The sequence below is a fragment of the Mustela lutreola genome, chromosome 6 (genome assembly GCF_030435805.1).
Source record: "Mustela lutreola isolate mMusLut2 chromosome 6, mMusLut2.pri, whole genome shotgun sequence".
NCBI classification, from domain to species: Eukaryota; Metazoa; Chordata; class Mammalia; order Carnivora; family Mustelidae; genus Mustela; species Mustela lutreola.
This window is the reverse complement of record NC_081295.1, coordinates 142,586,387-142,606,675: the sequence shown is the minus strand read 5'-3', so window position 1 is coordinate 142,606,675 and position 20,289 is coordinate 142,586,387. Positions and strand designations below refer to the sequence as shown.

The following is a 20,289-nucleotide window of genomic DNA, read 5'->3' as shown; positions in this document are numbered from 1 at the left end:
GAGAATGCTGAGAAGAGGTGTGATGGGGTCTGCCAGGTCTTCAAAGTATCATTCTCACTGGTAGGTTAAAAACAGATTTTAGAAGAGCAAGGGAAGAAGCAGGGAGACCAGGTAGGAGACTGTTACACTGGCAGGGAATGACAGTGACTTGGATCTGGTGGCCATGGAGGTGCTATTTTTAAAGTAGGGCAGCCAGGATTTCCTGATGAATCAGATGTGCGGTATAAGATAAAGGAGTCGATGATTCTAAGGGGGTTTTTATTTTGTTTTGCTTTGTTTACTGAGCAGCTGGAAGGATGGTGTCAGCACTAATTGAGATGGGGAATACTGGGGAGCTTCTGGGGGGAAGAAGCACAGTTCCGTTTTTGGTATCTATTTTCAACTGGGTAAATACAGACGCTATACTGAAATGGAATGCAATTGAGAAGACTTGTTTTCAACATCTAAACTTGGCAAGACTTTCAAAACTATTAATTTTATCTCATAAAAATATCAAAATATAGTAATAAGTACTGGCAAGGACAGAGAAACTGGATCCGTCATACGTTGCTGGGGTGAATGTAAAATGCACGGGAAAGTCCAGAGCTCCTCGGTGGTTTAGCATATAGTTCCCGTGGGATCTGAAATTCCATACCTCTGCACCTCAGAGAAAGGAAAACACACACCCACACAAAAACTTATATATGAATGTTCACAACAGCATTCCTTATAATAGCCAAAAATTGGAAACAACCCAAGTGCCCATCCACTGATGAATGGATAACTAAAGTGTGCGACAGCCATATAATGGAATATTATTTGGTGGTAAAAAGAATGAAGTACTGATAGGTGCTACAATACAACCTGGATGCACCGAGAAAACACATTAAGTGGGGCGCCTGGGTGGCTCAGTCGGTTAAACGACTGCCTTCGGCTCAGGTCGTGATTCCAGAGTCCTGGGATCGAGCCCTGAGTCGGGCTCCCTGCCCAGTGGAGAGCCTGCTTCTCCCTCTCCCTCTGCCTATTTGTGCTCTCTCTCTCTCTCTGTCAAATAAATAAATAAAATCTTAAAAAGAAAAAAAAAAAACATGCTAAGTGGAAGAAGCCAGTCCACAAGGATTGGACAGAATATGGTTTCACTGGTGTGAAGTACACACAATAGGCAAATCTCTAGAGACAGAAAATAGACTAGCGCTGGGGGTACAGGGACATTGGAGAGGTGTGAAGTTTCTTTTGGGGCCAATGAAAATATTCAAAATTGAATATCACATCTATTTCCAAATGTGATAATGGATTACACACTCACTGAATATATTTAAAGACCCTGAGTCATATGCTTCTAAATGGATGTGCTGTATGTTATTCAGATTATATCTCAATAAACCTGTCAAAGAAAGGTACTCGGAACAGAAGCAAAAAGACAATACTGTGAAATATTTGGGCTGCTAAATCTACACATTTCAGTGTGAAAAAAGGAGTTAGAATTGAGACTACTTTTCCACCAGGTACCTTTGCTCTCATAAATAGGGTATTTTTCTCCACTGAAGATACTGTCAGTTGCGGGAACTGAGTCCACTGTAGGAATCAGCACTTTCAATCTGATAAGTAAAAAGAAGAGGAAAACCCCACTACTTAGAGATAGTCTTTGTTCATCTTTTGTTTTCTATCCTTCATATAAATACTTCATGGATATATTTTATAAATTATGCTACTGTTCTCATTAAGAATACCTCTGCTTCTGTTCAGATTCCCCCCCCCCCCCCGCCCCGCAACCCTGTCTTACAGGACTTATTTCCATATTGATTCATTTGAGTTCCTAACTTAGCCCACTTGGACATTTCATTTATGTTTGTCTCCAACTCCACCAACTGTTTGTAGTCAGGGAAAATGTGTTATGTCCAACTGAGCCCCACCATGCTATGCAAATGCCAAATACGTAGAAGCCACTTAGCACTGGTTCCTTGATTGAAATGTATAACGAAACCCCGCCATTTTTCCATCTTTCCAACTCCAACCAAAATGGCCCGTTTTGATTTGTTTTCTATTTCCATAGGTATCGCGCCCCTGAAGTTTTACTAAGATCTTCAGTATATAGCTCTCCCATTGATATATGGGCTGTTGGGAGTATAATGGCTGAACTATATACATTAAGACCACTTTTCCCAGGGACAAGTGAGGTCGATGAAATCTTTAAGATTTGCCAAGTTTTAGGGACTCCCAAAAAAGTGAGTACTCATGTCCTTAAGTTGTTATAACTTTTGATTATGATTTTTACCTAGCTATCTGATATTTTCATTTTCAAATAGGCATATGCTTCAATGGTTATTTTTCTTATCCTTTTTTTTTTAATTGGGTGGGATAAGAAGCCAGAATCCTTCAAGACTTTAGGTTCCTTCTTACCTTTAAGAACTTAAGGGAACATTCTATTTAGAATTCTGTATATTTACTTTGGGTTCATGACCAGTTGATGACCTCGTGGCCATCCTCGCTTAGACTCTTTGCCATTTACTCTGCGAATATTCATTGGCATCAATTCTAGAATCCCAGGTTCCTGGACCATTTTCTCTTAACCTTTCCTGTTTCATTTTACATACCTCTGCCTTGGGTATTTGATTCCTCGACCTGAGTACTTCTCAATTAACTACCACATTCAGCCAGACCTTACTCTCTGATATGTACTTAATAAGTACATATAATTACAGCCTAATTATGTTAGTATGTGCCTTGTAGTTAAAATTAGACAAGTAACTAAAGCTTCGTGTAATTTGTTATTTCCTAACTATGTGCAGTTTCTAACAGTGGATGCAATGTCTAACATTATGAGGGACTTTGGAATGATCAGCTGTTTGTATAAACCACTTGTGCCTTATTTATTCTAAGTCGGCTGGGTATCATCATTAAGATCTAAAACACGGACAAGAGTTTAATATTCTTTCTATACTACATATAGCACTGAGTTGTAGGTCAGGTATTTCATTCTGTTTCTATAAATCAACACTAAACCACCAGTGATTGTTATATTATACCTGTGTTTTTAAATTGATCACTAAAAACCATTTCGTTTTTGCTCTCCTGTCCCACCCACTTATATATGACTTAAACAGAGTGACTGGCCAGAAGGGTACCAGCTTGCATCCTCTATGAACTTCCGGTTTCCCCAGTGTGTTCCTATAAACCTAAAAACTCTTATTCCCAATGCCAGTAATGAAGCGATTCAGCTTATGACTGAAATGTTGAATTGGGATCCGAAGAAGCGACCAACAGCAAGTCAGGTAAGAGGAATCCCTCTGTTACAGTGGTTTTTCGTGGTTTTTTCTTTATACTAAAGAAAGTATACATGAGTATTTAATCTCAAGATAAGAGATAGATGAGTATAAAAGTAACAGAAGAAACCACAAAGGGAAAACTCGGATTTTTTTTTTCATCATCCTAAGTGTACTCCTCAGGCCACATCGCCCATTTCCCCCACACCCCCAGCCACCTCCCCTCTTGTAACCATCAGTTTGTTCTCTATAGGAAAAACTCAGATTTGGTCACATAAAAATTAAATTTTTTTCTCTTATAAAAATCCTAAGGTTGGAAGACAAACAGCAAGAATTCTTTTCAACAAATGAGACATTTTCTAATTTTAACATTTTCTGTTTCTAAATATTTGTTAACTTTTGTAATAAATATATAATAAAAGTCTTTAACTCTTACCTAAAAAAGAAGTGGGCATGAGACATTTTTTAAAAACCAGAAAAAGAAGTAAAAGTTACCAAAAACTATTGTTTTTAAATGTGTAGTCATTGTTCATTATGGTAAAATGCAAAAACAACAACAAACCAACAAAAAACAGCTAAAAGGCTATTTCTCTAAGTAATGGAAAAAGTTTTGCAATGTAGTATATCAGGAACGTTGAAAGCAATCAGAAAGTTGGATAATGATTTATGCCACAGATGTTCAAAGTTCATTAAAAACTGCGCATTGGAGGTATATATATATCCCTAACATAGACTACTTTGCTCCCATTAAAAATGGAATTTTTAAAATAAAGTAACCATTTTGGAGAGTTCTCAAGCCCAAATGCTAAGTTTAAATGTAGGCTAGGCTATTATACATACAACATGATTTTATTAAAAATAAATATATATAAAAATATTACATGACTAGAAAGAAGTGCAAAAAAGCAAAACATCAAAATGTGAGCAATACTTTTTTCCTGATGTTGGCATTGCAGATTATTTTAATTTCTTCCCGAGAATTTTCCATACATCCTTACTCTATGCTATGATCAAATATTCCCCGAGTAAGCAAGAAAAAACAAGTTCCTTCTTAAAGACTCACCTCTTCTTGAAGGATGGTAGCTGATATCTTAAAGAGGAAAAATTGTTACAGATGAAGCCTTGAAGTTGCAAATCACACTTTTAAAGTTTCTAGCTCCAAAATAGTACAGTTTTAATTTAGGACTATTGACATACTAATTAATAGGACTTAATTAAGAAACTGAGTGCTTTCTGTGCGCCAGGTACTGATGTATTTAAATTGCCTGTATTTGTAGAGCTCCACTAGAAACGTCAGTGTAATTAACACATACATCGGTTGCGGTAGGGGACATCTCAGAATAAAGGCTCTTTCTACAGCTGCTGAAATATACCTCCCGCCCTTAACCTCTTTCTTGCCCACTATGTCATAGCCCTGCTTTTTAGTGGAAACAAGAAGACTGAGTTAGGAGACGTGAACTTACAGAATACAGGAGCCATGTACAAGGCTACTTCTGTCCCCTCAAAAACTGCCCTTGCTGTTAACTGTGGGTCAGAGCTGTGCTCACACATCAGTGGGAACCGGCTTCATGCAGGATGTGCAGGGTAGTTGGGCTTGGCTACCTTAAGGTGCCCTCCCTCCCCTCCCCCCATGCATACAAACACAAACTGCAAACCTGGGAACTTTCCTCCTTTAATCCAGGCATATGATTACTGGGTAAAGGGATCAGTATCCACAGCTGAGCCGCACAGAAGGTTTCAGATATTCCCTAGACCAATTGTCATCAACTTTGGCCATTGTGACATTTGGATTAGATCCTTCTTTGTTGTGTGGACCATCCTGTTATTGTAGGATATTCAGCAGCACCCTTAGTAGCATGTCTAGATGCCAGTCGTACCTCCCACCCACGGGAGAACCACTCCTGTAGACTCCTGTGGCCAGACGGTCGTCAGGGGCCCTCCCCTCCAGCCCACCACCTCCATGCTGCAGCAGTAGTTGGTTGGCTGATCTGGTTAAAACCCAAACAGTGATCATTTTTTATTATTATTATATTTTCTTCCCAGAAATAACTTCTCTTTGCTGATATGTTACTATAGTAAGCTCTAACACATATCCACTTGTAATCTCCTTTCCTAGAATTTTTCTTACTGCTGGTAGGCATGTAGCTATCCTCAGGCTAAGAGTGGCCCTGAATTTTATATGTTCTAGTTAATCATTTAACATGAACTCCTTAGAAGGTTTTCTTAACTCATTCCCGAATGGCTTTGGAGGGACTCTAAAACCATGCTCAGTATCTAGCATTTTAGTTTGAATTAATCACATCAAATTTAGCCCGTGTTTATAAGCTGGATTTTATTTTCATACAAATACAACAGTTGCTTTGCCTGGACATTACCCGTGAGTTTTACATTCTCCCTACTATGTTGTACCTTATTTTTTCAATGAAATTTATGTCCTAAATCATCATCTGCTGGTTACCTTTTTGAAGGTAGCAGAAGGGGAAAACTGGATGTTTTCTAAGTCTTTGAAGCTGATCTAGGCTAGTGCTGTATGCCAAGCCTGCTGTCAGTCATTTATGTGCAGTAAATTTAGGTGCAACTGTTTTCCATTTCTTATTTCCATGCTTTTGTAGGCATTGAAACACTCGTATTTTCAAGTTGGTCAAGTATTAGGCCCTTCCTCACATCATCTGGAATCGAAACAATCTTTAAATAAGCAGGTGCAACCACTAGAATCGAAGCCATCTTTAGGGGATCTAGAATTGAAGCCCCTGCCAGACATAAATGACCAGATGGTCAGACAGCCCCAACTGAAGAACAGCCACCAGCCACTGGAGTCCATCCAGCTGCCCCAGAACACGAGTGTCCAGCCAGCGCCAAAGCAGCCGGGACAGCAGAAACCGCCACAAACACTGTTTCCAAGTATTGTCCGAACCATGCCGACCGTAAGTAGCCCATAACGACACTTTGGATGCAATAGTTTCTAGGCTCAGTTAGGATTTTATTCCTAAAAATGTGGGAGAAGATATAAAAGATAACTCATGTTAAAGTCCCTGCTTCCTCTAGCAGGAGCTTTGCAAGAGATAACCTGAAATCCTAATACGGTTTATGAAAAGAAAAACAGCCAAAATAAATGTGATGAAGTTTGGATGCTACAGACTTTTCTTTAACAGTTACTCAGATGCAAAAGAACTCAAAGAACTTAATAGACTCTGGGACTCGAGAGAGCTGATCCTAAATCTTAAGGATTTGAACAGTAATTTTATACTGTTTTTAAATACTAATGAACATGAACAGAATGGGTTTTTTAAGTATCAGGCATCGTCTAAGACTTTCTCTTCCTACTTCTTTTGTTCAGTTCAGGGAGCTCTGTCGGGGGCCACATGAGCTGTATCCTCAAGATATACACTCCCAAATGCATTTGCATCATGGGCACTTTAAGGACTGAGAGATCTCAACGAATACTGTCTAATTCCTTATCCCCTTCCGCCGTCCTTATATAAGAAGCCCTGCTCCCTGTAGCACTAATCCTATTCTACTGTACTATTAATTGCCTGGTTCTTATCTGTCCTGTTTATTATCTGGCTCTTCCTATAGAATGTAGGCTCCAAGAGCTCAGGAATGTTTGTCTGTTTATCAGTACAGGCCCTGAACCCAGAATGGTGCCTGTTACGTGGTTGGCTTCTCAGTTTACCCATTGAACAGATGAATTAATTGTTCACACTACATCTAGGAGTCTACATCATCTAGGGGCATTTCTTTTCTCTATTTTTTAATAGGATTGATTTATTTTAGAGAGACAGAGAGCACATGAGCAGGAGAGGCAGAGGGAGAGATTCTCAAGCAGACTCCACACTGAGTGTGGAGCCCAACACAGGGCTGTCTCACAACCTTGAAATCACTACCTGAGCCGACACCAAGAGTTGGACGCTTAACCAACTGCACCACCCAGGCACCCCCTCTTTGGGACATTTCTGACTATTCAGAAGTTCTTTCTTATACTGAGCTAACATCTGGTTTTCTGTAGCTTTTTTTTTTTTTAAGATTTTATTTATTTGAGAGAGAGAGCACACGCAAGCATAAGGGAGAGCCAGAGGAGAAGCAGACACCCCACGGATAGAGCCTCAGGACCCTGAGATCATGACCTGAGCCAAAGGCAGACGCTTAACCGACTGAGCCACCCAAGTGTCCCTTCTGTAGCTTTTAATAAAAGTTTATCACTCTTCCCCAAAGGCAGCCATTCAGGTCTCTAAAAATAGACCTTATATTACCTGTCCTCTTCTCTAGAAGAAACATCCCAAGTTCCCTCGCACTCCACACATGACATCATTCACCAATGATTGAGTAATCCTTCGTTCCTGTGTCGGAAGGAGACTTTGAGTCCCCTCTCCATCCTGCTTCCCATTTAGAAAGAGGCTGCCAGAAGTAGAGGCAAACCATGGGCAGGGAGTATAAATCATGGGTGAATCACCTCCAACATTCCAGAACCATATGTGCACTTGTGTCACCAAAGATTACATTTTTGTTTTTTTGTTTTTTCTCTTGGGAGGTACATCAAACGTTGACTCATACTGAGAGGAAAAGAAAAGAAATGAATATTTATTGAATATCTGCTAAGTGCCATGTATTATGCTAAGGCCTTGTATGCATTCACGAAGTTATCGACCCAGTATCCTAGTGCTCAATTTTTAGATAGCTAATAGTTTCCAGAGAAGGGATTGAACATTCTGTCAACTAAAATTCCCAAGTCTATTTTCCACAAGTGCTTTTGCTAAATCACACATTCTTTACTTCTTTCTTGTGTATGAGATTTTTGCAAATTACAAAGTATGATATCTAGGATTCAAAAAATTGCAAGACCTTACTTTTACCTTTGCAATTTCTAAATTATTTTTGTCTTGTCAGTTCAACCATTCTACCTAGCATGTCACTAACTATGCATTAGTTCAGTTGTTCATTTGCTTTTTTTCCTCCTATATCTTCAAGATGAACAGAAGGGCAGTGAGCCCTTGGGCAGGCCACCAGGACTTTCTTGTACAGTGACACTGACCCACTGAGAGTCCTCTTGGTCAGACTACTGAATAATATACTTTGTGTGCTTGGGCTGCTGTAACAAAATATCATAGACTGGGAGGCTTTAAGCCGGAAATTTATTTTCTAGATGCCGGGAAGTCCAAGATCAGAGTATTAGCCAATTTGATTCCCAGTGAGGGCCTTCTTCCTGGTTTGTATAAAATGCCTTCTCGGGACGCCTGGGTGGCTCAGTTGGTTGGACGACTGCCTCCGGCTCAGGTCATGATCCTGGAGTCCCGGGATCGAGTCCCACATCGGACTCCCAGCTCCATGGGAGTCTGCTTCTCTCTCTGACCTTCTCCTCGTTCATTGTCTCTCTCTCAAGTAAATAAATAAAATCTTTAAAAAAAATAAAAAAAAAAAAAAAATAAAATGCCTTCTCACCTTGTCCTTACATGGCAGAGAGAGAAAGCAAACTCTCTGTGATCTCTTTCATGAGGGCCCTAATCCCATCATGAGGGTCTCATCCTCATGACCTCATCTAATCTCTAGTTACCTCCCAGAGGCCACTTGTCCAAATACCATCACATTAGATTTGGGGTATAAATTTGGGGTGTGTGTGTGTGTACAAATGTCAACATATAAATTTGGGGGGAAAATAAACATTGAGTCTGTAACAGTACTGACCCACCTTTGTTGTCCTTTTGTCACTTCATTTCAAATGAAATGAATCAAAGACTTTGTCAGCTACTCTGTTGAAGGCCACAGAGACCACATATATTCAGTTTGCTTTGTAGAAAAAATGGTGGCCTATACAATCTACCCACATTTTTTCCCTCAGTGCTCAAAAACTTTCCCTTTAATAACTGAATTCAGAGTCTTTGCCCTTATCCTATACCAAACATATTAAAGTGTAATTTGCAAAAATCCACCTTCTATTTTAAAACATTATTTATATTTGCCCCTTTCCAGTCTTCTCAGACATTTTGATATTACTGACATGATCCAGCAGCCTAGAGCATCAGCGCCCGGAAGAACAACTCAACAGAAATAAGAGGTCTCGCTCCGCTAACTATAACCTTTGATTAGCTCTACTCATCTGGGATCTTAGATTGTTTCATTCTCCTTAGTCTAGAGTTAATTTTCCCTGGCAAAGAAAACAACAGTATAATAGAGGTCAGCAAACACTATTTCTGTCATCAGCCATCACTAAGGCACCACGGGCTCCAAGCAATAGCATATCCATTCTTTAAACATCTTCTTGCCCGAACTTAGCTGTATATGCCTCCAAATTCCTTGATTTTCAATTGCCTTTTGGATTTTCCCATTTATGTACCACCCCAACTGCCCCAGGTAAATTTGAATAAAACCACTCTGTGGTCCAGGGCAGGTTTTCTTCCTCATTCCTTATTTTTATCGATAGAGCCAGTGTCCCGAAACAAGCAGGCTGAAACTTTTAGTCATGCCTGCCCTTCCTGTCTGCATCCATTAGGATTATACTCTTCTGTGACTTATGATGGAAAACGGACCACTGAGGCTCAAACAATAATGGGCTTTTGCTTGCATAACAAGAAGTCAGACGGTGGGCCAAACCAGGGCTGGTGCAGATTATAGAAGGCACCACCAGACTGCTTCGGTCTTCCTGTTCCGCCATACTTAGCAGGCTGCTTTCATTCCTCTGGCCACAAGATGGCTGCTGCTCCTTTGGGGTAGCTTCTGCATTTTAGAAGAGGGAAGAGTGAAAGCCACTGGCATGCCAAGGGAGTCCAAAAATAGCTCTCCTGGAAGTCCCTCCTGTACAATTAAACTGACAACTCATTGGCTAGATTGTGTCACATGGCTACATAGAACTGCAAAGGAGGCTGGGATTTCATGTATTTTAAGGAGGTATATTGAAAGGAAGATGGGAAGAATGGCTACTGAGTGGGCAACCTGGCAGTGTGTGCCACACTCTCCTCTGACCTCTGTTCAGGGAGATGCAAAGTTCAGTCCTTTTATTCCTTATTAAGAGCAAATGTATTCTTTCATGACCATGCCAGTATAACTGTAAAGACTTCCTATTTGAAGAGCTTGGCCTTCTAGAATGCTGCCTTTATCTCACAACTTTTTAGCTCAAAGACATCCAGTGTTCTTTACTGCCCACAGGAGAGCTGCAACACATTAGACACACTGAAGGCCTTCAAACACTGGCATCAGTCTGTCTTTGCAGCCCCATCCTCCACAACTTCCAGCACCAACCATCTGCTTTGATAAGCTTGGTCTATACTTTCTTCCTGGAACAAACTCTGGCACTTTTCTCTTTTTTCTTTCTTCCCCCCACGCTCCCCCCCCCTCTTTTTTTAAAGTAGGCTCCATGGCCCAATATGGAGCCCAACATATTGTGGGGCTCAAACTCACAACCCTGAGATCAAGACCTGAGCTAAGATTAAGAGCTGAACGTTCACTGACTGGGCCACTCAGGTGCCCCTGGCACTCTTCTATTAAAAAGTCATACTCTGTATATTTCCTCTTCCAAACTCTGGAACAACAAGAATAGTAATAACAACCATACCACCTAACCTTAGTATAACTCTCGTTATATGTTAGGCCATATCCTAAGGACTTTCAAGATATTTTATATTAAATTCAGAAACACTAATTAGAGAAATACTGCATATCTCCATTTAAGGAGGAAGAAAACAAGGCTTTAAGAAGTCACTTGTCCAAAGAGACACAGTCACACATGAAACTTTTCCAAATTATACATCAGTGAGGAGTCAATTCTGATCCTGAATAAAGTCTCACCCCAGCCCAAATCCAGAGATCTTTCCTCCCTCTGAACTCCTATCATATTTTTAGCATGTGCTACCTGTTTTTGTTAATACTTTTCAACCTGTATATATGTATCTTCTTAACTTTATGGAATCCTCCTTGAGAATGGGTACTTTGGGTATCAGCTAGAATAGTTTACGCATAAAAGGAACTCAGCAAATGACTACAGGTGATGATGACTGATTTTCCACCACAGAAGCCAAATGGCACACTGGGTCATAAAAGTGCTAGGAGGCGTTGGGGTCAGACGGTGTTCAAGTCTGGAGACAGCTGGGAAGAATTTGAGGACTGTGATCTCGGAGCCTCCCATTCCAAGAAGCCAAGCATGAACGTATTCAAAGAAAAGAGGAAAAAAGATTCTCCATTTCGGTAAGATTTCACATTCCAGGAAAATATATTTTTATCATACATCAACTTATATTACTCATTATGTATAACTGAAGATGTTAAAAGACAATAAGTAGCTTACCATTGTTTTCTTCCACATACCCCAGATCTCTACGCATACCTCTGGGAAGGTAAGAATCTTGACTTCTCGTGGTAATGATTCTTAGAATTAATGGCTGAGTGTTGTGTGTGTCCGGCGGGTCAGGGGGAGAGGAAGAGTTCTTGTGAAGTTGTTAGTGTGCCCTACTGAATTATGATCGCCATCATTCCCATTTGAAATCTGTATGCCTATTTGAAGAAAAGCAAAGCACAATCTATAAAAGTAAAGGTTTCCTCTGATGGTGCTCAGATTCGCTAATTTATTTGCTATTCTAAACTCTTTTGATCATTTCTTAAACTTTTTCTGGAAGTTTCCTATCTCCCGCAGTCCCTTTTCTAAGTTAAGTCATCATTAGTGCACTTTTCAACTTTGAGGTGAGGGTGGTTTAAATTTTATGAACAAAAGCTTGGAAAAATACTGTCTTTTTTTTTTTTTTCCTCTCTCTTTGGAACAAAAGAGGGAGAAAAATATTGGCAGGAGGCAGAGAATTTTATCTAATAGCTAGTTGGCATTTATCTTGGGACACACATGTCTCTGAAGTACATGGAAGGTTCTGTCAGGAGGACTTACGCTTGGATAATTCTTTGTCAGTAGGTTTCCAGATGCTCAAGTTCCATAGGTACTCTTCCGTAAAGTACACGAACTTGAGAACAAACATGCTTAATCCCCCTCCCACTTTATGCCAGAGGGTCACTCCTCTCAGCATTTCGAATCTGGAGTGGCATGAATGCATAACAATCTTTGAGATGATAGACAAAGGGACAGGTCAGAAGACTGCCATCTTCAGCTCAGAAGGCTTTGTTGTCCTATACGTATTTCTCTTAGGGGAAAGAAGACCCCACATTAGAAATCGGGTATGTTAGCCAGTGTTGGAAAGCATGGGAATTCAGAACCACTAAAGCACTAGAGCCTAATGATGTCTATTCTTTTAAATGTACTAGAATGTTCTGTGAAACTGTGACTTTTTTCAGAACCTACAGATATATGTTATACATAATTTTTTGAAGATTCAGGGTTTTATGGAATAAGGTACTTAGAACTTTATCAGCTCACACCATGAAATACTTAATTATAGGTAATCTTCATATTTCATCTTGTGAATTGTTTACTGTTTTCTATCTACTATTAAGAAATAAGAAATAAAATGACTTAATTTATGATAAAAACTTATAGATGTCAAGTTAAGCTACATAGTTGCTTTTTTAAAAAAATAATTATTTGCATCTGCATTGATGTACTGTGTAGATGACTTGAAAACTTTTTTTTTAAACCTATGTCATCTCAATTCCAGCTGAATTTTATCATGTGTTAGGTGAAGAGATTTGAATCAAAATCTATAGTTAAAATCAAGTTTGTAGTCCATATGCTTAATTCTGGCAAGGGAACAATGGGTGAATGTCTTCAATAACATTTATTCCTTTTCTCTTGAAAGTCTTTAGAAAAACTGTATGACAATGAATTCTTAATGTGTATTCCATTTTCACTTTTTAGTATCTTTAAATGGCTTTATATAATTTAGACATATAACAATAATTATTATTAATATACTAGCATATATTAAGTGCCTACCTAAATTTTAATTTGTAATCTTCATGCTCCAGTAAAAATAGTGTAGAACAGAATACTGAGAGTCAGACAGGTTGGATAAACAAGTCGCCTAAAGTCAGATGAGGCCTAATTCAAAACTTATCGAGATGTCTGCCTCTCTTCTGTACAATACTTGGTGAATTGAATGCGCTCTGCTACTCTCTGCATAGGCTGACTCAAAAAGAATACAACGGATCAAATACTAAAGTGTGAAAGTTTCACTTATTAGGTTGTCTTTTTTTTTTTTTTTTTTAGCAAACAAAACGAAAGCAAGATATTTATACTTACACTTGTATGCATGCGCGGTAGACAGTTAACTAAACACCTAGATGGTATTAAGCAAAGGTAGGAACAGGATGTAGTCTGTCTTCATCCCATCGAATGTATAGCAGTGGAAATATGTACCACAAGAACAGAACATGTATTAGGTTCTGCTAATAAAGGAGCTCTAAGGAGCTCCAGAGTTCTGTTCATGGGCAGATCACTTTGTGGAGGACAGCAAAGTCTTTTTGGTAAGAGCAGTTTTGAAAACGGGTAGGATTTCAGCCGTTGGTAGGTCTACGGTGGGCTGAGGGAGAGGGAAAGGGAGCCAGAAACGAGTGAGGGTGTTTTGAATGAAAGGGTCCCACTTTTGTCTAGGGCTACCCCAGAGCAGGTTGGGCAGCCAGAAGATCAAAGGGCCAACCAAGACAGGGTCAGTCCGAGGGAGTCCCAGACAACCTTACTGACAGACGTTGCTTTCATAGACAGGTGACGGGGGCTATGATTGTCTTCCCTTTCAACGTGCCGGCCTCCCCTGTCATAAATCCACAACTGTAGCAGTGGCCGGAAAGCTAGAAACATTACACACAGGCAATGTGCTGCTCAGATATACAGCTATCTGTCACATAATGTTTAGTATCAAAAAGGATTGTGTGGACAGCCCAGTATCTGTTGGGAAAGAAGTTGTCATTTCGTTTCCCGGTCAGCAAAAGGACGCTGATGGAAACCATTTAAGTGAGGTGACCTTGCCCTTGAAAAGATGAGCAGGGGGTGGGTGAGAACACGGTAGCTGTCATCCTCACATGTTTTCATATTGTAATGCTGCTTTATGTTGATTTTTAAGGCTTCCAGACTCTGTCCCCTCTGGCTCCCACCACTCTGCAGGGGAAAACAAGAGCTTACCTGCTGCTTTTCCCCTAAAATCTGATTCTGAACTGTCAACTGCCTCAACAGCTAAACAGTACTACTTGAGGCAATCAAGATACCTTCCAGGTAAGCAGCGGAAATGAAAGGTTTGCTGCCTACTAGAAGACAGGTCAGGCTCAAGTGTCTTGGAATCTTTGTAGGAAGGGCACCAGTAAGATAACAGGTATAATCAGTGCTCTTGGCTGGCTCTGCCTTGCCAGGCAGGACTTGTCTCCAAGGACTTTTCTCAGTCTCTTGCCTCTGTCAAGTCTGCGCAAGAAATGCTTAGTCAAAAATCAAGATGAGAACAGGGTTCAAAAAAATACCACTCTCGCCCACCAAAGCTATGCCTTTAAGTAAGTGCTAAATTCTGTACCACCGTTACACCATTTCATAAAATGTGTTTCCTAAATGGTCTGGATTATGGTTTTGAAAGATCGAGGTGGGTTGAGCATACTATACACTCCAGAGGGGCAAGAAGGTTGGTTAAGAGCCCACTGCTTGTGTCTGGATAGACAGTAATGGCTTGCTCTGGAGTGGCAAATGTGGAGACAGAAAAATGGGTTAAAGTTCCGTGTATGTCAATAGTGGAAAGATAAGACTTGCTGACAGACCAGCATGGATGACGGTAGAAAACAGCAGGAATTAGTGTTGGCTTCTGGGCTTTTGATGTGGCAATGCCTGGGGGTGGGGGTGGTGGTGGTGACTTCAGCTGAGAAAGGGAAGAAGAGGAAAGAACAGGAGGTATGGAAGTGAGAAACTGGAGTTGAGGTTGGGATGCCTAGCAAACATCTGAGTTGATCTATCTAAGACGACTGAATATTTGAACCTGGAGCTTGAGAGAAAGATCTAGACAGATGGTGGGGAGTTTATGTTGGGCCTACAAGCAGCATTTTTCTCCTGAAAATCCATTTGAAAAAGAAAAGTTTAATGAAGTTTAAACGGGAATCAATTTTTAATTGACTGTGTATCTATGGAGAGATATTTTAGTCACAGAAGAGGGAGAGATAAAGTGTTTCATCTGTGGGCATGGCTATTTACAGCTTTCTGCAGGTAGTAAAAAGGCCACTGGGTTCACGTAAGGAAGTCTCCAGGAGCAAGTAATGGTTTTCATCTCCCAGGAATTCGGGATGAGGAATAAGGAAGACCAGAGACCAGGGCGAGACTGGATCATTAGCAAGCCATTGTGGCGTGACATCTTTCCATTTATCTTTTAGGCGACCGTGTAAATTTCAGTTTTAGGAATCCAGTAGAGATCCACTCCTACTGTCAATAATTGAAAGGAAAAAAAAATGAAATTGCAGAAAGGCTTTAGAAATGGACAGGAGAGAAAAAAGAGGCATGATGGCCGTGTAGGTTTAGACACCCATGTCAAAGAAGTTGAGATAAAGGGAGGGAGAACAGGACCAGCATTCAGACTGCACTTCTCTGCTGGGTAGTAAGAAGGAAGATACTGTCCTATCCAAGAGAGACTGAAGAGATTGGCATGAAGTTATCCAGGAAGGAGCTAACACTATAAGCCTGGGCATTTGGAGATCTGTGGCTTCAGTCTGTTTTGTTTTAGCCTTTAGAGAGGGGGTGGCCCAGCAGGTCGTTAGTGGATGAGCAGCAGGTCTCCGTGTGGATGTAAGGGCAAGATATTGTGAGACCTGTGGATAGCACACACATTCATTCATGGATGCTCTCGATTTCTTTGTTTTATTCATTTACTCAGCAATATATATGCAGCTCTTAATATGTGCCAGGAACATAATGATCTAGGCACTGAGATATCTGTATAGCACTGAACAAGACATGCAAGGTCCGTGCTCTCTAGGAGCTTAAGTTCTAGTGCAGAGAGAAAAGGCAAATTCACAGGTGGTGATGAGTGTTGTGGAAGCAGAGAGATGACCTGGAGTGTGGCTGTGGGGGGCACTCCCCGATCCCTTCACCTCTGACTTGATGCCAGGAGGAGGAGGAGGAGGAGGCGATCACGATCACGGGGAGAGCTGAGAGAAGGGATTTAGGTGGAGGGAACGAGGCTGCCTATCTGGAGCTTAAAGGGCTAAGGGGAGAGCAGTGGGGGCGGGGGAGCCGCAGGGTTCAGATGAGGCAGCACCTTGAGGGCAGGGGAAGGAGTTTGGGGTTTGTTCCAGGTCCCATGGAGGCCTTTGAAGGAATCTCAGGAGGTGAGTGACACACGATACGTGTTAGAAAGACTGCATAAAGGACGGATTGCAACAGGGCAAGGCAGGGAGGCCAGCTGGAAGCTACCGCAGTCCTCCAGGGGAAAGATGACAATGGCCTACAGGGACTTGTTGTTGGTGATGACTTAGAGGGAAAGATAATGACGACCTCTTGATGGATTTTGGAAGTGGACTTGCTGATGGATGTTGGTAGAAAAGAAGGGAAAAGGGAGTTTGGAGCTTGAATCTGAGCTGGGTGGTGGTGCCGTGCTCTGAGATGGGGGGAGACCGAGGAGGAACAAGAGTGGGTGGGGACGAGGTAGACAGTCCTGTGCGTGGGCTGTTGCTTTTGAGATGCTTGTGAAACATGTCGGTGTGGAGAGGCCACTCCGATGGAAGGAGGGAAGAACCAGGAATGCGGAGGAGGAACCTGGGCAAAGCAGAACAGATGCAGGAGTCCGCGGCAACCCCCAGACAGTACTACGTCCGTGGACTGACGAGGATCACCTGTAGAGAGATTGGGAATGGGAACCATGGTAGCGGTAGAGGAGACAGAGCTGAGAAATAGGAAAGAACCAGGCAGATGATGGGGAGACCAGGCACCGATGGTTTCCAGAGGCCAAGAAGGGAGCGTTTACCTGAAAGAGTTTACTGCTGAGCGGTTCTAAGAAGGGAAAGAAACGTCCAATCAAATTTGACAATGGAGAGGTCCCTGATGACCCTGGGCGCGCAGTTTCAGTCTGGAATGGTGAGGGAGAAGTAGGCTGGAATGGGTTGAAAAGTGATGAGAAGTGAGAAAGTAGCGACTGAACAGGCGTACTACTCTTTGAAGACGTTCTGCTGCGAAGAGCTTAGGAAACAGAGCCATTCTGGAGCCGGCTCAGGGAGCACATCAGTGGTGGGGATTCTGGGTCTTTAGAGCTCATCACATGTGGACAGGAATGATGGCTTACAGAGGGAGGCATTAATCATGCCGGAGGGGAGGGGGATGCCTGAGGGACTGAAGTCCTTAGGAAGGGGAGAAGAGTTGGAATTAAGACCATAAAACATGGGGGCACTTTTGAAAGCAACAAAGGCACTTCCCTTGTAATCTCTATCTAGATGCCTGGAGGTTTGTAAATGTTGGTGTTGGCACTGTGAGGGAGTTCTGATCTGACTGCAAAAGTAGGGATGTAGCAAAGTTCCCAGAACACAAATTCATGGGGGATACTCTTCCTTTTGGGGAAAAAAAACAAAAATCACTCAGCAAATTGGTATTTTTATCTATACAAGGGAGCCCTCTGGTGGTGGGAAAGGCAACTGTAAATTTTTGTTCGCATAAAGGGATGCAAGGTACCGTTTTCATATTTCTGCTCCCTAAAGTGGTCTTCTGGGACATATTTTGGGTATCTGAGACTAGTCAGATCACTTCCTTCTTAAAAGAGAGATGTAACAGTTTCACAAATTACTGTGGTTCATAAGCATAGCTATAATCGAAACTTTAAATAAACAGACTTGAAATTAGTAGTGCTCAAGCTCCACTTGAGCTTTACTATTCCCCTGTTGGCCTTTTTTTGTCTTGAGGATGCCCCTCTAGAGCTGGATGAGGTTTGAAACTAGAACTGAGCTCAGTTCAATTACCTGGACAAACATTTATTGAGCACCTATCATGACCCAGCAACTGTAGAGGATAGAAACTGCAATAAGAAGTAATTCTTGACATATGTGATCCAAAGTTATTTTTATAATTGAGTATCTTCAGGATTAAAAAAATAATTATAATTAAAAAATAATTATAATATAAATATAATTTAAAAATAATTATAAATCCAAACATAAAAGGTTTTATTAAGCATCAACTTTTTTAGGATCATGGGAGCTCTAGAAATGTACCATATACTTTCAGGGCAGCATGACATTATACAAGAATTGGCAGATCTGTGACACTGGCCTTCAGGGAGAGAGACGCAAGAGTCATAGTTACTGACCTGCTACTGACCGGCTGTGTACTGGAGCAAGACTTTGAGATTCTGTTTTCTGTTACTTACAATGGGACTGCAGTCATCGCTCAGCTCACCCTGTAAGCCTTACGTATTTAACGATAGCAAGGTAGTTGCAGTAGAGTGCGCGATGCAAGCGCAAAGCATCTCTCGGAGGTGCCTTCTGGTCTCTGTCCAGCTCCCAGCACCAGGACTCCAGCCTGCATGCGCGGACGCAGCCACGTGGCCAGGAGACCGGCTCCCTCCACAGCACTTTTGAAACCCTGCTCCTTCTCGAGTCCCTTTATTACTTCTGTTCCTCCTTCCTGCCCCCCTGGCCTTGTCTTCAAAGTCCCATGTCATTTCTACACTTGCCTTTCCTACCGAGTTTTAAATGTCTTCACAGGACACACACATCCCTATGTGACTTGACCCCTGCTCCCCTCTCCAGCCTCATTTTGTGCCAGTCCCTGGTCTTCCTTCGTCCACCGACTCTCTCCCAGGGCTTCCCCATCTCGGGTCCCCAGCCTACACTGTGGTCTTTCCCGACCCCCAATCAGATTCACAGTTCACCTTAAAATATCCAATTTTTTAAAGAAAGAGTGATAGAACTTTTTTTAAAAAAAAAAGATTTTATTTATTTATTTGACAGACAGAGATCACAAGTAGGCAGAGAGGCAGGCAGAGAGAGAGGGGGAGGCAGGCTCCCTGCTGAGCAGAGAGCCCGATGTGGGGCTCGATCCCAGGACCCTGGGATCACGACCTGAGCTGAAGGCAGAGGCTTTAACCCACTGAGCCACCCAGGCGCCCCAAGAGTGATAGAACTTTTAAAGAAACTTGCTTCTGTTATTTACGTGCCCCCCTCAGCACCAGATTCTTTTAAACAATTTCTATACCACTAATTATCTATTTATAACTTTTAATGTCTCCCTTCCCATTAAATTATAAGAGCCACAAGAGTAGAAACTAGTGTGCCGTGTTCACCACTTTTCGTCCAGTGCCATACACACGGCCCGGCATGTGATAGGTGCTCACTAAATATTTGCTAACTGATCCAATTCTGAGGCAAGGGATGATGGTGTGCTCATTTCTACCTCTATCCTAGTGTTTGCTATACAGAAGGTGCCCAGTAAAAGCTTGTCAACTAAGATGTAAATGACTTAACAGTCTAGATTGTGTCTACTTCCAAGAAATCTGGAATCTTAAAAAAGACAGCAATAAAGCAATTTTCTTTGCTCATGAATATATTTGCTTTAAAAAAAAAAAAAAAAAAACCTAGGGATATCACAAGACTAACTTGATTAAAAAAAATAATTGAGGTACTCAAGAGCCCATTCTTTTTGAACTACACTTATGAAAACAGGTCATTTAAGGTGGTTTTTAGTTTGTCCCCCCTACCTTGCCCTTTCTTTCAGGGCAAGCAAGCAAAAAAAGAAAAAAAAAAAAGAAAAGAATGATTTTTTGGTGTGTGTGTGTGAAGATTTTCTCATGAGGTATTGCTATCTTCTTTAGAAAGTACATCTTCTTTATTGTCAGGTAATTGCCTGCTGTAGTTCAGTTTGTAAGTGTTTTATTAGAAACCAAAATCCATACAGAGCTATATGCCATAAGAAAGGCAAATTATTTACCTGGCGGAGTGTTTCATTAGAGAACTGGTGACCAGTAACCTTGAGGTACAAAGCAACCTGGTTTTTTTCTGTCTTCAGAACTAGGGATATTATTATATGCCTCATAAATGGGAAACTTTGCTAAGGAGTTCACTCTGAAAAGCAAGAGATTGTCTCACCTGGAAAAAATTGCTAATTTCCTACATTATTGGTAGTTCCCAGTGAGGATTTTTCTTGCATTAGCTGAAGAAAACACTCATGTACAACCCAGAG

The 20,289-nt window shown here is 41.3% G+C and overlaps 1 protein-coding gene across 6 annotated transcripts in view; it reads left to right on the top strand.

The window, feature by feature from the left end:
- MAK (male germ cell associated kinase) overlaps positions 1–20,289 on the top strand; it is a 57,241-nt gene that overhangs the window by 26,239 nt on the left and 10,713 nt on the right. For 5 of the 6 annotated variants that reach the window (XM_059179242.1, XM_059179241.1, XM_059179246.1 and 2 more), the window contains exons 7-11: positions 2,033–2,204; positions 3,084–3,251; positions 5,855–6,166; positions 11,242–11,414; positions 14,225–14,373. In XM_059179242.1, the coding sequence (XP_059035225.1) occupies positions 2,033–2,204; positions 3,084–3,251; positions 5,855–6,166; positions 11,242–11,414; positions 14,225–14,373 (974 nt within the window). Of the gene's footprint in view, positions 1–2,032; positions 2,205–3,083; positions 3,252–5,854; positions 6,167–11,241; positions 11,415–14,224; positions 14,374–18,336; positions 18,476–20,289 lie in introns of those variants that run through there. The other variant, XM_059179245.1, reaches the window with a different exon arrangement.